This window comes from Jaculus jaculus, chromosome 4, assembly GCF_020740685.1.
Source record: "Jaculus jaculus isolate mJacJac1 chromosome 4, mJacJac1.mat.Y.cur, whole genome shotgun sequence".
NCBI lineage: Eukaryota > Metazoa > Chordata > Mammalia > Rodentia > Dipodidae > Jaculus > Jaculus jaculus.
Window position 1 is genome coordinate 154,856,903 of NC_059105.1, and position 17,125 is coordinate 154,874,027.

General features: G+C 39.3%; 1 protein-coding gene across 1 annotated transcript in view; it reads right to left on the reverse strand.

Annotated features, from left to right (window-relative positions):
- Positions 1-2,090: 2,090 nt before the first annotated feature.
- The window catches only part of Tomm70 (translocase of outer mitochondrial membrane 70), a 49,928-nt gene continuing 34,893 nt past the window's right edge, over positions 2,091-17,125 (reverse strand). Inside the window, exons 10-12 of the mRNA XM_004671710.3 lie at positions 7,378-7,475; positions 6,693-6,815; positions 2,091-4,069 (exon numbers count right to left, since the gene is read on the reverse strand). Of these exons, the coding sequence (XP_004671767.2) occupies positions 3,916-4,069; positions 6,693-6,815; positions 7,378-7,475 (375 nt within the window). The 3' untranslated portion in view covers positions 2,091-3,915. The remainder of the gene's footprint in view (positions 4,070-6,692; positions 6,816-7,377; positions 7,476-17,125) is intronic.

Below are 17,125 nucleotides of genomic sequence, written 5' to 3' on the forward strand. Positions count from 1 at the left end.
TACACTATCTTTACCTCCCTTAAGTTCTGTATCTTCATGCATTAAAAAAAAAAAGAATTTAAAAGTAGAATATAATTGATTATATATTTTTGTGCAATCTGACAATCTTTTTATTGGAACACTTAACTCATACTGTGCTTGTTGGTATTGCACTTACACTTGTTTTGTATTTTATTCCTATCTTCTCATAGCATCAGTTTTAAAAAGATATTTTATTATTTATTTGACAGAGAAAGAGGGAGGGAGAGGGGAAGAGAGAGAGAGAAAATGGGTATGGCAGGGCCTCTAGCTACTGCACATGAACTCCAGAAGGGTGCACCCCCTCATGCATCTGGCTAACGTGGGTCCTGAGGAATTGAACCTGGGTCCCTTGGCTTTGCAGGCAAGTGCCTTAACCACTAAGCCATCCCTCCAGCTCAGTTTTGTTGTTGTTGCCTATTTTTGTTCTTGTAATTAGTGCTTTAGAATACATATGTTGACATTAAAAGAACTGAGTTTCATAAAGAGCTGCATAGAACAGTCTGGAAAGCAGTGGACAAGTCATTGTAATTGTCACTGATGTGGTAGAAACAAAGATGCTTTATTCTGCTTCTGTAACAGCTAAGGAAATGTTGAAACTCATTTTTGTATTTCATTGAACTGCCTTCTAGTGTTCTGTAAGGCCTGTCTGTCTTCTGATTCATTCAAAAACAAAAGTTTGAGGATCTCCTGTAACTAATTACATGAAACTTTATTCTTAGTATGAGGTAACCTGGTCTTTGGCATTTTATATAATATTTGATCAAACTGAACTCTGGATTTTTGGAAGAGGAGAACGTTGCCATCTAAAGCCATGACAAAAGTTTTAATGTTGTCTTTTGGGGTCATCATTACAAATCCTAATACAGTATATTAAATCTAGCAAGTAAGTCACAACTTAAGTTACTGGCCAGACATGGTGGCCTACACCTTTAAAAAATTGTTTTTTTCATTTATGTGTGATAAAGAATGGGCGTGCCAGGACCTCCAGCCACTGCAAAAGAACTCCAGACATGTACCTTCACCATGCATTTGGCTTATGTGGGTTCTTGGGATTTGAACCTGGGCCCTTAGGCTTTATAGGCAAACACCTTAACTGGTAAGCCATTTCTCCAACTCAGTGTACGCCTTTAATCCCAGCACTCGGGAGGCAGAGGCAGGAGGATCACTGTGAGTTTGATGCCAGCCTGAGACTACATAGCAAATTCCAGGTCAAATTCCTGGGCTAGAGTGAGACCCTACCTCGAAAAAACAGAAATCTAAGTTTACTTTTTTAAAGTTAACCTAGCAGAGGACTGGATAGAGCTGCTGTTTGCCTTTCCCCCCAGCCACTCTTATTTCCTTATGCATATAAACACCATATAACCCATTTTACCATGACAATATTGGGTAGTTTTTTATATTTATACTCAAAAATTTATTGCTTTGGTTCAATATGGTCTGTCTATAAATAGCCTTACCACTGAGACTACATTGTGAATTCCAGCTCAGCCTGGGCTAGAATGAGACCCTACCTCAAAAAACCAAAAACAAACTAAGAAAACCATGATCAAACTTACTGGTGCGGTCAGTATGAAAAGCTTTGTCCCAGGCCCAGGTCTAGTTGGCAGTCTAGGCACCCACACAAGCATAGGTGAGGTGAGGTACAAGGAATGAGGTGAGGTGGCTCCGCTTAGTCTCTGTGGAACTTTGTTGTACAGTTAAATGAATGCTCAGGAAATTGTTCCCACTAAGAGTCCTGTATGCATGTGTTTTCTTTTTTAAGTTTTATACATTTATTTGAAAGGTAGAGAGAGAGGTTATATGTATGTATGGGCAAGCCAGGGTCTCTCTCTGCTATAAATGAATTCCAGACACAAGTTATTTTATGCATCTGCCTTTATTTAAGTACTAGGGAACTGAACCCTAGCTGGCAGGGCTTTGCAAACAAGTGCCTTTAACCTCTGAGCCACCACCCCAGCCCTGTATGGCATCTATTTTCAAAGTCTGAGCTCAGAAGAAATTGACTTGACACAATGTTTAATAGATGAATAAAGTACCTATCGTTCTGTTCAAAGAATTGATAGAAAAGCTTGAATGTAGTATTTATTTGGTGAATTTACATGTGAGTTCATTTACAAAAGAAGAGATACAGACAGATGCAGCTTTCAGTGCAGTCTCAAATATTTTCACAACAGGCAAAAGTCTGTGAGAATTTGGAATGACAGTATTGAATGGCACATGCTTTGTTTTTTTCCTACCCAACCCCAAAAGGAAAAAAAGGGAGAAGAGTAGAAAATGTCAGTTTTAATGTGTTAGCCATGCAAATTAAAACTTTTTTTTTTTTTAAAGCAAGTGGTCACATTCAGAGATGTAGAACATTTCTGTATTAAGGGGTTAACAGAATAATTTAGGAACAAAGTGAAGAGCCCTCTAACTTTGTTATTTCAACCATCTTAAATCATGTTAAATGTCCCTATTAAAATTAGCCAGAGGCTTAGCCAATATTGTCCAATGACTAACTTTGCAAAGGGAGTAATTTCTAAGTTTCTAAAAAGGGAGCATTTGTAGACAAAATCTTTTTGGTTTCAACAGGATAAAGCACCCTTTGAAAGAGTGTAAAATATTCCTTACTCCCAACAATGTAAACTCGTAATTAAGAGTTACTCCACAAAAATGTGGGCAGAGGTTTGCTCTTCTTTTCACATAAATAAACTCCCTGTCCTGGATCTTGGGATCTTTAAGAAGACGTTCATTCCCCTCACCATAAAAATTCAGTATATAAATAAGCAAAGGACAGTCTGTAAAAGTGACAGCTGGAAATACATGTTAGTGATTCCTTAAAAAGAAAAAAAAAAAAAGATGAGGTACAGAAAAAAATCAACAAAAAACAAAAATCAGCTGTCAGTATCTGAAAGACATGGACATGGGCCTAGTTCTTAGAGGTCAGTGTTACCTCAATATAAAAATTACTCTGTGTATTGGGCATCTCTGAAAATGCTCAAAATTCCTTAAGCACATGTAGCTATGGGCTAAAGCACTAAACTTCTTATTTAAAAAAAAATATGCTCTAGTTCCTGAACTTACATCCTTTTTGATTGAACCTTTTCTTCACTAGAAAACTTAACTAATATTACCATATATCATACTTATTCCATGTTTGTTTAGGTTGTACACACAACGCCCCCCCTTCTTTAAAAAGTATACCATTAAATAGTAGTACTTACTATGGAACAGACATCAGCAAGTATACAGTTCTCTTTCCTCTTCTTTTCCTGGTTCTCTCCCACTAACAGTCTTCCTGCACATATGAACCAGAGTATTTGCTTCTGCATAATTTACTCTATGAAAACCAGCTGCTGTGGGCTTTACACTTCTAAAATTCTACAGTACATGCTGACAAAAAAGGGTCTCTCAATTTTACTGTAATCCACACTTAAGGTTTTCACTCTTCAAAAAAAAATTAAAAGGAATTGAATATAAAAGAAGTCTATTTTACAGCACTATGCGAAAGACCAACATACTATAAAACACTCAGATTTTATACAAACGTCTATAAAAACAAAAATTATGCAGAACACAATCAATCCCCACCCTCATATAAAAAAACAAATCAATAAATCAATGTTTTTATTTGCATGGCTGACTGTTGTTTATATTCTACAATTTTATTTTAACATCCCTTTAACAGGTTCTAAGCTTTTGTTGTACAGGGAATAAAAGCTGCAAGATTGCAAACTTCCTTCAACAGCCAAGCCCACAACACCTAAACATGAAACAGATGTAATGAATGACAAAATCACAAAGGGGAATACTAAGTTCCACCATTCAGCACAGTTCATGACAGTGTCTTCAGGGTTCAGTTGAGGAAGGGGTAAATTTCTTTTAAAAAGAGAATCAGTCTCTTTCCCCCTTATTTTATAATGTTGGGGGTTTTAATCCATATTTCTTTGCAACTTCTGTCTGGGCATGAGCAGCATCGCAAAGTGAATACAGATGGGCCATCTCCATTTCTGATTTGGCCAGGTTAATAGCTTTGTTGAACATGTCAATGGCTTTCTCCATGTTCCCTCTAAAAGAACAAAGATTTAAACTTTATAACTACTGAAGCTCAAAGTCCAATCACAAAGCTTCAACTATGGTTCAAATAAGATGCTTCTTTCATAATAAGCAGGAGCACCCAGAGCAGCACATTAAAAGCACTCAATGAATATTTATTACTCCTTTTAAATACATATTTTAATTTAATTTAATTTATTTGAGATACAGAAATAGGCAGGTAGAGAGAGAGAGAATGGGCGCGCCAGGGCTTCCAGCCACTGCAAACAAACTCCAGATGTGTGCGCCCCCTTGTGCATCTGGCTTAAGTAGGTCCTGGGAAGTTGAACCAGGGTCCTTTGGCTTTGCAGGCCAGTACCTTAACTGCTAGCCATCTCTCCAGCCCCATTTATTACTCTTAATACTATGTGCCTACATTATTTACCATCCTAAGTACATCTCCTAAAGTCTGCGTGTTTCTCTTGAAACATTAGAATATTTTCCTTTTAGAAAGTGGTGACTATCTCAGAATAGTAGGGAACTGACTCTCACAGGCCTGTGAGTCCACTTGAAAAAATAGATATATTTGAGAGAAAAAGGCAGAGAGGGAATGGGCATACCATGGCCTCCAGCCACTGCAAATGAATTCCAGATGCATGCACCACCTTGTGCATCTGCCTTTACATGGGTACTGGGAATCAAATCTGGGTCCTTTGGTTTTGCCAGCAAATGAATTAACTTAAATGCCTCCCTTTCTCAAATAAATTTAGTTTTTAAAAGTACAATTAACACCCAAAATTCCATTATTTCTCTTCCAAATCAGGGGTACTTAAATCCAGGATCTACTCACACCTTACACTAGGTACAGAGCACTTCTTCATATCTGTACTACGCTACGAAGAATCCACAGCTTTGCTCAAGCAAGAGTAGGAACCACGTTAGCAAACTGAGTAACTAAGAAGTAATATTTACACGCAAATACGATCAGAAGAACCAGATAATTCTGTCTACCCTGGAGGAAGGAGAGGGTTATGAGGAGGACAGAATAACTGGGTATTAAGAGAATTTATAAGACTGGTATGGTGTACACACCTGTAATCCCAGCATTCCAGAGGTGGAGACAAGAGGATCAGAAGTTCAAGGTCATTCTCAGCTACATGGTGTGGGTTTGTGGCTAGTATAAGGTACTTGAGACCCTGTGTTTGGTTTAAATCTAAAATAGACTCACATGTTTGAATACTCAGTCCCGATCTGGTGGCACTGTTAAAGGTTGTGGAACCTTTAAGAGGTGGAGCCTTGCAGGAAGTGAACCACTAGGGGCATGCTTTGAGGTTCTATAGCCTGGCCTTGTTTTTCATCCCCACCCCGTCCCCTCTCTCTGCTAAGATGTGATGTTAGCTTCCTTCTCCTGCAGTGCTTTCCCCTCCACAATGGGCTATAGCCTGGAACTATTGTCAGTGGAACTAAACCCTCTCTCCTACTTTTATTTGTTTTCAGGCATCTTGTCTCAGCAAGGAGAAGGTAACTGCTACAGACCTTGTCTCCACCTCCTCAGTGCAGGGATACACGTGCATGCCACCATACCTGGGATTTTTACATGGGTTCTAGGGATTGAATACAGGTCCACATGCTTGCAAGGCAAGCACCTTTATCAAACTGAGCTATATCCTCAGCCCTCATGAAGATCTTTCATGCAACTCTAGATAAATAGTTACACAAAAAGAAGTTATGGAAAGTCAGAATTACAAAAAAGCATCTCATCCCAGCCCAGTTTTGAGAATCTTATGGGGGCTGGAGAGATGGCTTAGTGGTTAAGTGCTTGCCTGTGAAGCCTAACGACCTAAGGTTGAGGCTTGATTTCCCCAGAACCCATGTAAGGCAGTTGCACAGGGTGGCATCTGGAGGTCATTTGCAGTGGCTGAAGGCCCTGATGTGCCCGCCCTCCCTCTCTCCCTCTCTCTCTCCCTCTCTCTCTCTCTATCTGCCTCTTTCTTTCTCTGTCAGTTGCTCTCAAGTAAATAAAAATGAAAAATAATCTTATGGGCATAGAGAAGATGTTACAACGTGACCAGTTACTGGACTAATTACTCGGCAGGATCCAGATCATTAATGTAACCTGGCTCAGTCTTTGCTATTTTGCACTACCTTCCTACAGGAATAATACAAGGAAAAGGGTACAAAGACAATCAGTAAGACATCAGAAAGACCTAGCTGCCCTTCCTAAGACAAGAGCTCAACCTTAACATTTACGAGTATAAATAATGAAATGAGGCAAATTCAAAGTTACCTAATTTTGAGGGAAATTTTCATCAAAGGTGTAACGTTAAAAATTCAACAGATAATTGACAATAATTGGTATGTACTGAGAACAAAAGATAATCTATGGTGCTTCCAAACTTCTTAAAAAACACTAGAAGTAGGCTGGAGAGATGGCTTAGTGGTTAAGTGCTTGCCTGTGAAGCCTAAGGACCTTGATTCAAGGCTCAATTCCATGGGACCCACATTAGCCAGATGCACAAGGGGGTGCACGTATCTGGAGTTCATTTGCGTGGCTGGAAGCCCTGGCAAGCCCATTCTCTCTCTGCCTCTCTCTCTGTCACTCTCAAATAAATAAAAATGAACAAAAAAAAATTTTTTTAAAAGACAGTAGAAGTTACCTTTGCACTTCAATGGTTCCCATGGTTTCATATGCAAAGTCACATTTATTGTCAATTTCAATAGCTTTACTGATAAGCTCCAAACCTTTATCCAAATCTTGTTTCCACTGAAGCTGAAGTAAACTGAAAACACAAAAGGGCAGTTAAATGTGAATTTGGTCCAGTATCAATATGAATTGCATTTGCCTTAAATAAACTTACAATTTAATTCACAAGGTAAAACAAAAACTAATGCTGTTAACAATCACTATTACATTGTACTTTCCTTCCAACCTGTATTAGCTTTGTACTCTAAATTTCTTTTCTTTGTATATTTTGTGTGTGTGTGTGTGTGTGTGTGTGTATGTATGTGTGTGTGTGTGTGTGTGTGTGAGAGAGAGAGAGAGAGCGCGCGCGTGTGAGCAAGCAAGCATGAATATTGGTGCACCAGGGCCTCCAGCCACTGAAATTGAACTCTAGAAGCATGCGCCACGTTGTACATCTGGCTTATATGGGACCTGGACAGTCAAACATGGGTCGTCAGGCTTTGCAGGCAAACGTCTTAACCACTAAGCCATCTCTCCAGCCCTCTAATTTCCTTAGCTCACTTTACTACAATGCAAATTATTCTTTAAGACCAAAACATCTGTTACTATGAAAGAAATTTGTATCCTATTAGAACCAACAGAATCACAAATACACATACCCTTTATGAACATAAGTTGTGGCATTATCTGGTTCCAAATCAATACATTTATCATACATTTCATCAGCTTTACCAAATTGTTGTTGATCTGTTAATGCCTATGTGAAGAGAAACATAACCATTAACTTAAAAAATTAAAAGCACACTGCTTATTAAAATTTATTCAGTCTCAAATCATCATAAGAACACATGAGGGAAACATGGGAAATCTTAAAATTTGAGTATTTGAATCGTGGGCATACAGGGAGTGGAAGAAGTATAGGCCAGAGGCATTGACAGTTACAGAAGCTGTACATCTAATAGAAGTTTAATATTTAGACCTTATAAACTCACAAAACTAAGCAATAAAAAAACCAATCCACTCAAAAAGAGTTTTCTTAAAGGAATGAATACAAATGGCCAAGAAACATCTAGAAAGATGTTCAACGTATTATGACTAAGGAAATGTCAGTTATAACTACTTTAAGATTCCATCTTACTCAGGTCAGAATGGCTAGGTACAGGAGGGTGTGAGGAAAGAGGAACCCTCATCCACTGTTGGTGGGAGTACAAATGTATATTACAGCCTCTATGGAATCAGTATGGACTTTCCTCAAAAGTCTAAAAACAGATCTATCATTTGACCCAGCTATACCACTCGTTGGTATGTACACTAAAAATTCTACTCTTTACTATAGAAACACTTGTCCAGCCAGGCGTGGTGGCACATGCCTTTAATCCCAGTACTGGGAGGCAGAGGTAGGAGAACCGCCGTGAATTTGAGGCCACCCTGAGACTTCATAGTGAATTCCAGGTCAGCCTGGGATACAGCAAAACCCTACCTGGAAAAACCAAAAGAAGAAATACTTGTACAGCCATGTTTCTTGCTACTCTGTTCACAATAACTAGGAAATAGAATCAGCTGCCCATCAACTGAGAATGGATAATGAAGATATGGTACATATACATGATGGAATTCTATTTAGTGTTAATGGTAAGGAAGAATGAAATGATGAAAATATGCAGGGAAAAGGATGGACCTGGGACAGATTAACTAAGTGAAGTTACATAGACTCAGGAAGACAAGTGGTACATTTTTCTCTCATATGCAAAAATTTGATTTGTTTATAACTTGTGGTAAGCATTAGTAGCATTGGTTAGGAAGCTAGGACAGTGACAGGAGAAGCAGAAGGGATTAGGAGGGGGCTATTAGACAGCCAGGTGAGGAAAAGAATAGAGGGGTCAGAAGGGCTGGCCAGGACAGGTTTAAAGAGAGGGGAGAAGACAGATAAAGCTAACGATGACATGAATCAATATGATAGAAACCTATCTCTTTGTTCACTAGATGGAAGAGAAGGCAGTAAGGAGAGGGGAAGTTTAGGCAGAAGCATGTGAGGTGGAGAAATCTTTACCCCAAACCACTGGCTATTGCTGATAAATCCCAGTGGTTAAGGTCCTTGCCTACAAAGCTGAAGGAACCAGTTCAGTTCCCCAGTACCCACACAAGCCCACATGCACAAGATGGCACATGCATCTTGGAATTTGTTTGTAGTAGCTAGAGGCCCTGGCACACCCTTTCTCTCTATCTGCCTCTTTCTCTCAAATAAATAAACAAATTAAAGTAACCAACAGCATAAACAGTAGATCCTACAAGGTACAAAAGCAACCAGCCTGGAAAGATGTAACCCACTGGTACAATAGTGGCAAATAGGTTTTGGGGGTAACCAATTGCTCTGTCGTTGGATATGAGGCCCATACAGTGATGGGAGGGAACTCAAGCCTGGCATGGAGAACCAAGTAAGAAGCTTCTGGGTTAGAAGCTTCCACTGTTTTGTTTTGTTTTTTTTTTTTGGGCGGGGGGGACTAAAAGGAGAGGTTATGCCCATAAAAAAAATGTCTTCTAAATGTTTCCTTCTTGAGGAAACACGATAGAGGAAGGTACCTGACACTCTGTTCTGGCCCCTGTGCACACACTCATTTGCACAATACATGTATACACCATACACAACACAAGCACAAAAAGAGTTAACTCAAGAAAACAATCTTACACTGAAATACTGCAAACAAAAGCCATAGTAAATCTAATAAGAAAAAAATACTATTGAAAGCCTCACCAACAGACTGGATCAAAGAAAGGACTGATTATCTGAGCTTCAAGACAAGGTGAAGGAATTGAACATCCCAACAAATGGAGAGGTAAGTTAGTGCTATGGTCTGAGTAGAGCTTTTAAGATATTCAAGATACCATGAAAAGATCAAATCTAAGGATTCTGGGCATTCTTCAATATGAAGAATTCCAGTCTAAATGCACAAAAATATTTGCAGCAAAATCATTGAAGAAAAATTCCCCAAATTAGGCAAAGAGGTATCAGTGCAGATACACAATGCATTTAGAACACCAAGCAGACACATCCAGAAAAAAACTTCTTTTTGTCATAGTATAACCAAACTATTAAATTGACTAAAGAAAGTATACTACAAGCAGCAAGGGAGAAGCACCAAGTCATTGATAAAGGCAGGCCCATCAGAATAACAACAGATTTTGCAACAGAGACTGTGAAAGGCCAGGAGAGCTTGGAATGGTGCAGTTCAAGTTCCAAAAGACAACTGCCAACCCAATCTACTAGATCCAGCATAGTATCTGTCATAACTACAAGAAAAGAACTTTCTATGATTACATATATTTAAAAAAAAGGCTCAAGAAATTTATGACCCCTAGGCTAGCACTACAGAAAATCCTTGAAGGGGGATCATTTAGCAAGAGAGGGAAAAACACATGCATGAGGCTACATATAAAAGAACAATCGTGCTTGAATTAAAGCTAATGTGAGAGAGGAAAAGAAAACACCAACTATATCAGGAACCAATACACACCTTTCTATAATAATTCTGAATACAAACTAACTCAATTTCCCAACCAAAATACATACACGAGCAGAATGGATTAAAGACAGATCCTGGGCTGGAAAGATTGCTTAGTGGTTATGGTGTTTGCCTGCAAAGCCAAAGGACCCAGTTTCAATTCTCCAAGACCCACATTAGCCAGATACACAAGGGGGCACAAGCTCTGGAGTTCGTTTGCAGTGGCTGGAGGCCCTGGCACACCCATTCATTTTCTCTCTTCAAATAAATAAATAATAAAATAAAAGCCAGATCCTTCTGTTTTGTTGCTTTCAAGAAATACAAATCACTGTTAAAAGTAAAAGGATGAAAAGTGGTATTTCAAGGAAATGGAGCTGTCCTAGTGAAAAAATAAACTTCAAGCAAAAGCGGATATACATTACATTACATACATACACACATACACACAAACACATATATATATTTTTTGAGGTAAGGTCTCACTGTAGTTCAGGCTGACCTGGATTTCACTGTATAGTTTCAGGGTGGCCTTGAATTCTATCTCTACCTCCTGAGTGCTGGGGATTAAAGGCCTGCACCAGGCTCAGAAGAGGACCATTTTATATAGACTGAAGGAACAATCAATCAACAAAAGGACATCGCAGTTCTAAACACTTGTGCTCCAAACATGGGTAAAAACAAACATCACTAGATATGTGAAGTCACAGACTGAATGTGCATAACAGTAGTGGGCAACATCAATAGTCCTCTCTCATCAATAGACAAATATCATTCCAGAACATTCCATCTAAATACTACAGAGTACATTCTTCTGAACAACCCATGAACTTTCTCTAAAATAGAACATACATTATGACAGAGCAAATCTGAACAAATATAGGGAAACTAATACAATTTCTTGAGTTATATCTAGTCACAATGGAATAAAAAAACTACCAACCAACAGAAACTCATGGAAATTAAAACTGATTTATGAGGATTGGATTGGATCATTGAAGAAACCAAGAAGGAAATAAAAAAAAAATTCCTAGAATCAAATGAATGACAACACAACACGCCAAAGCCAATGGGCAATCCTAACAGGAAAACTTATACCTCTAATTGCCTATATTAAGAAATCAGGGAGATCTCAAATAATTAATGTAATACACCTTAGGTCTTGGAAAAGAACAACTCCAAAATTCAGTACATGTAAAGAAGTAATTAAGATTATGGCAGAAATGCTGGGCATGGTGGTGCACACCTTTAATCCCAGCATTTCAGAGGCAGAGGTAGGAGGATTGCTGTGAGTTCGAGGCCACCCTGAGATTACATAATGAATTTCAGGTCAGCCTGGGCTAGAGTAAGACCCTACCTTGAAAAAATCAAAACAACAACAACAAAAAATTTAGGGCAGTAATTAATGTAACAGAAACAAACCAAACAACAACAACAACAAATCCAACAACAAAACAAAGTCAGTTCTTCAGAAAGATAAGCAGGATTAATAAACCTTTGTAGCCAGGAGTGGTGACATATGCCTTTAAGCCCAGCACTCGGGAGGCAGAGGTAGGATCACTGAGAATTCAAGGCCACCCCAAGACTACATAGTGAATTCCAGGTCAGCCTGGGCTAAAGTGAAACCCTACCCCAAAAAACAAAATAAAACAAAACAAAAAATATTTGTAGAAACTAAGTACAAGAGAGAAGACCAAATTAGTAATACTGGAGATAAAGAGGGATCCATTAGAACAGATACTAATGAAATCATATGCTTTCATTGAAACATAAACTCCACTAAATTAGAAAACCTAGATAAATATGACCTACTAATATTAAAGATGAAGAAACCATTTAGGCATACTGACATTGAGGTAACCATTAAAAACAACTCTCCCAACTAAAGTCTAAGACCAGAGAGATTCACTAGTGAATTTTACCAGACCTTTAATATAACCTAAGACCAATGTATCTCCAGTTGTTCCATAAAACATGAAAGTTAGAAACACTACCAAACTTTTTGTGAAGCCCATATTACCCTGATTAAAAAAAAATCAGTTAAAGAAACAACCATCAAATAGACCAATCTCACCTCATGAACATAGATGCAAAAATTCTCAACAAAATACTTGCAAATAGAATACAGTAACATATCAAAAAGTGGCTTTATTCCAGAGATGCCCAATGATTAAATACTTGCAAACTGCAAAATATACTATATGGAGTCAAGTATAAAAACCATACAACCATGTCTATCTCAACATAACAAGGGCTACATATAAGAAACCTACAGCCAATATTAATATTAAAGGGGTAAAAATTAAAGCATTTCTATTAAAATCAGGAGCAAGATATAATGCTACCCACTTCTGAAAGTCTCAGCTAGAGTTACTAAGAGAAACAAATAAAAGGGATACAAATAGGAAAGAAATCAAATTATCCTTACCTGCAGATGACATAATTCTATACATTAGAGACCCTAAAGACTCTATCAGAAAACTGTCAGAGCCAATAAATGCTTGCAGCAAATGAGAATACAAAATTAACCCATGCAATTTAGCAGGTTATTTTTATTTCTTTATTAGAGAGAAAGAGAGACAGAGTCAGACAGACAGACTGACTGGACATGCCAGGTCCTCCAGCTACTGCAAACAAACGTCATAAGCATGTGCCACCTTGTGCATCTGGCTTACATGGGTCTTAGGGAATTGAACCTAGGTCTTTTGGCTTTGCAGACAAGTGCCTTAGCCACTAAGCGATCTGCCCAGCCCATCAATACCCTTTCTATATCAATTATAAACTTGCTGAGGATGAAATCAGAGAAACAACCCTATTCACAATTGCCTCAAAAACAAACAGGACTGTGGTGCACGCCTTTAATTCTAGTATTCGGGAGGCAGAGGTAGGAGGATCACAGTGAGTTTGAGGACACCTGGAGACTACAATAGTGAATTCCAGCTCAGCCTGGACTAGAATGAAACCCTACCTTGAGAAAAAACACAAAAACAAAAACAGGACTAGATACTTAACAGTTAAAGGAACCTGCTTGTCAAGCCTGTTGGTCCAGGCTCAACTCCTTGGTATCCATGAAAGTGGTGCATGTATCTGGAGTTCATGTGTAGTGGCAGGAGGCCCTGGCGTTCCCAGACTCATTCTGTCTCTCACACACATTTTTTGTATTTATTTATTTATTATTATTATTTTTTGTTTTTCAAGGTAGGGTGGCACACACCTTTAATTCTTTTATATTTCATCTACTAAGGCCCCTTACCCTGGCCCATTTCCAGAGATAACCTGAAGTACATTTCTCTCCTCACATGTGAAAATAACATTTTATTGTAGTCTTTTAAATATATTTGAGTATTTTATTTTTACTTATTTATTTGACAGAGAAAGAGGGGGAGGGAGAGAGAATGGGAGTGCCATGGACACCAGCCACTGCAAACAAACTCCAGACATGTGCACCCCCTTGCGCATCTGGCTAATGTGGGTCCTGAAGAATTGAACCTGGGTCCTTTGGCTTCACAGGCAAGCACCTTAACTCCTAAGCCATCCTTCAAGTCCCATTTTATTGTATTCTTACTATGTATCAGGCCTAGGATATTACAAATTCCCACAAGGGCTGGGCATCGTGGCACACGCCTTTAATCCCAGCACTCAGGAGGCAGAAATAGAGGAAGAAGGATCGCCATGAGTTCAAGGCCACTCTGAGACTACATAGTGAATTCCAGATCAGCCTGGGCTACAGTGAGACCCTACCTCAAAAAACAAACAAAAAAAAGCAAACATAAGAACCTTGGAGTAAACCTAACAAGGAGCTGAAAGATCTCTACGGTGATCATTTTTAAATTTTTTTATTCTTATTTTCTTAGAGACAGCAAGAGAGAGAGAGAATTGGCACACCAGGGCCTCTCATCCATTGTAATCTAACTCCAGATGCATGAGTCACCTAGTAGGCACGTATGACCTTGCACCTGGTCTTTATGTGTATCTGGCTTACATGGAATCTGGAAAGAGATTGAACATGGGTCCATAGGCTTCCCAGGCAAGCACCTTAACCATTAAGCCATCTCTCCAGCCCTCTACAGTGATCTTTTAAACACTTGAGAGAAACTGAAGACCCCAAGGAAATGGAAAGACACATGCTTATAGATTGGGGGGGGGGGCAGGAACAATAGTACGACTATAGCTATCATATCAAAAACAATGTACAATCTAATGCTTAGCTGCTGCCAGGGTGAGAAAGGATATTTTTGTTTCCCCCTCGGGCCATGCACATGGGCCCTTAGACCACATGGGTGCATCCATTCCCTCTTCTTTGCTCTGTGGACTCTTCTTCACCCCTCTTGACTTCTGAATTTAAAATGTAGTAATTAAATATCCTTCTCAGTCTTGTTTTATGCAATTATTCAGTTAAAAACAGGCAAGAGTTCAGGTCTTAGGTTTGCATTTGAACCCCCATAAAACATAACCCTGTCATCACACTAGATTTGTATGTAAGTTGGAATAAGATAGTAGAGACCAGGAAGTTGGAAAGGGCCCATGGAATGGATGGACGTAAGCTTTTGAAAGGGGATACTATATATGCTTGTAGAGGAATGAAATTCTATGGGTGGCAAGGTTTAAGTGGGATCAAGGGTAGGAGATTAAGGAGACCCTTGGAGAAACACAACTGATAAGTCAAGCAAGATGTGTCCACTGGTGCAATGGTGGCATGATTTTTACGTAGATAACCAACTTTCTCTCTTTGGATTTAAGACCCACTCCATAAGAGGTAATTCATGCCAGCTACTGAAAACCCAGTCAAAAAACTATAGCTGGGATGTTCCTATGTCCTAGGTAGGAAGCAATTACTATTGTCAAATTACCATCCATATGTCCTCATTTGTACCCATATATTAGTGAGGCTCTAAGCTTTGGTCAGAGAAGCTTCTTTTGCAGTTGGTGGTGAGTAATGGGGAGACTCAAAACTCAGCAAAGTACTGAGAATAGGTGACTGTGGAGTGCTCAGCAGTGCATGAAAAAATGTATAATATTCCTCTAATGCTCAGAGAACATTGCAGAAGAGGGGTAGAAAGAATGGAAGAGCTAGAGAATGGGGAGGAAGGCTTTGTACATGGCTGTTGCCTTTACAACTTTATAGCAACTGTTGTTACTTGCACAATATTGGGCTCCTCAACACTTGTTCATGGATGAAGAGTGGTGAGGCCCATATCTCTCCCTGAGGAGTTATTGGCAGTTAACAGTTGCTGAAAGGGGTGGGAAACATTTTCTTCAGTGACGTACTCACTGGTAACTTGTACATGCTCTGGTGAATAATCCCTACCCACATTTATGTAGGCAACTGTAAACACACACACACACACACACACTCTCTCTCTCTCTCTCTCTCTCTCTCTCTCACTCACTCACTCGGGGGGGGGGTAGAGAAATAAATCATTAAAGTAGAAGACAGAGCAGCTGAGAAAAAGGGGTTCAGTGGAAGAAGGACTAAGGAGGTGATCAATAGAAGGTAATGGAAGGGGGATTATATTCAAGATACATTATATACATGTATAATATGATCAATAAAAATGAAATTGAAGAACACTGTATCACTTTGAGGTTAGTGAATTCATGGGTCATGTACCACAGATTTTATACTGTGATATACAGGAGCTACATTTAAAAGATAGTTCAACACAAATTGACTTTATTAGTTCCTCCTCAATAAACCCTCAAAATCCTTGTGAAATATTAAATACAGTATGAAGGAAACATAAACATAAAAATCTGAGTTTGATCTTCAGCACCCACTTCAAAAGCTGCACAAGGCTATGTGCCCCTGTATCCCTCATCCAGAGGGAAATGATAACAGGAGAGTCACTAGAGCTTGCTGATCAACCAGACTGACCGAGAAAAGCAGCTCTAGGTTCAGTGAGATCTTCTCCTAAGGAAACAACATGGAAGTGTCACAGAGGAAGACACTAATGTCCTACTGTCCTCCACATGAGCAGAGCACATGCTGCTGCTACAACCACCACCACAACTCCTACACCCCCCCCCCAAGAATGGCTTAGGAATAGGAGCCTATTAAGGATACCACCTTTTAATGTTTTTTTTTCTTCCTGTCTGTTTTTGTTTTTTCAAGGTAGGGTCTCGCTCTAGCCCAGGCTGACCTGGAATTCACTCTGTAGTCTCAGGGTGGCCTTGAACTCATGGCTATCCTCCTACCTCTGCCTCCCGAGTCCTGGGATTAAAGGTGTGTACCACCATGTCCAGCTCCTTTAAATGTTGTGTGTGTGTGTGTGTGTGTGTGTGAATTTTGTGGGAGAACCTCTAGAATTTCTTTTATTTATTTATTTGAGAGTGACAGAGAGAGAAAGAGGCAGATAAAAGAATAGGTGCACCAGGGCCTCCAGCCACTGCAAATGAACTCCAGATACATATGACACCTTGTGCGTCTAGCTTATGTGGATCCTGGGGATCAAGCCTCCAACCGGGGTCCTTAGGCTTCACAGGCAAGTGCTTAACTGCTAAGCCATCTCTCCAGCTCTCCCTGAGGAGATATCGCTCCATATGATATGGATATGATAACAATTAAGTTAGAAGCTGGGCATCGTGGCATACATCTGTAATCCCAGTACTTGGGAAGCCAGGTCATGAGTCAAGGCCTGCCTAGGCTATATAATGAGACCCCACCCCCCAAAAGAAGACAATTTTAAGCTTAAATACTAAGAACATACAGAGTTATTCAGAATGTATGCATCTGAGAGAAAAAGGTATAAACAATAGTGGTAAGAAGTAAATCATTTTCATTGTGATAGATGACTTTAAAAATATAAAGCTGGGGGCTGGAGAGATGGCTTAGGGGTTAAGTGCTTGACTGTGAAGCCTAAGGACCCCAATTCGAGGCTCGATTCCCCAGGACCCACGTTAGCCAGATACA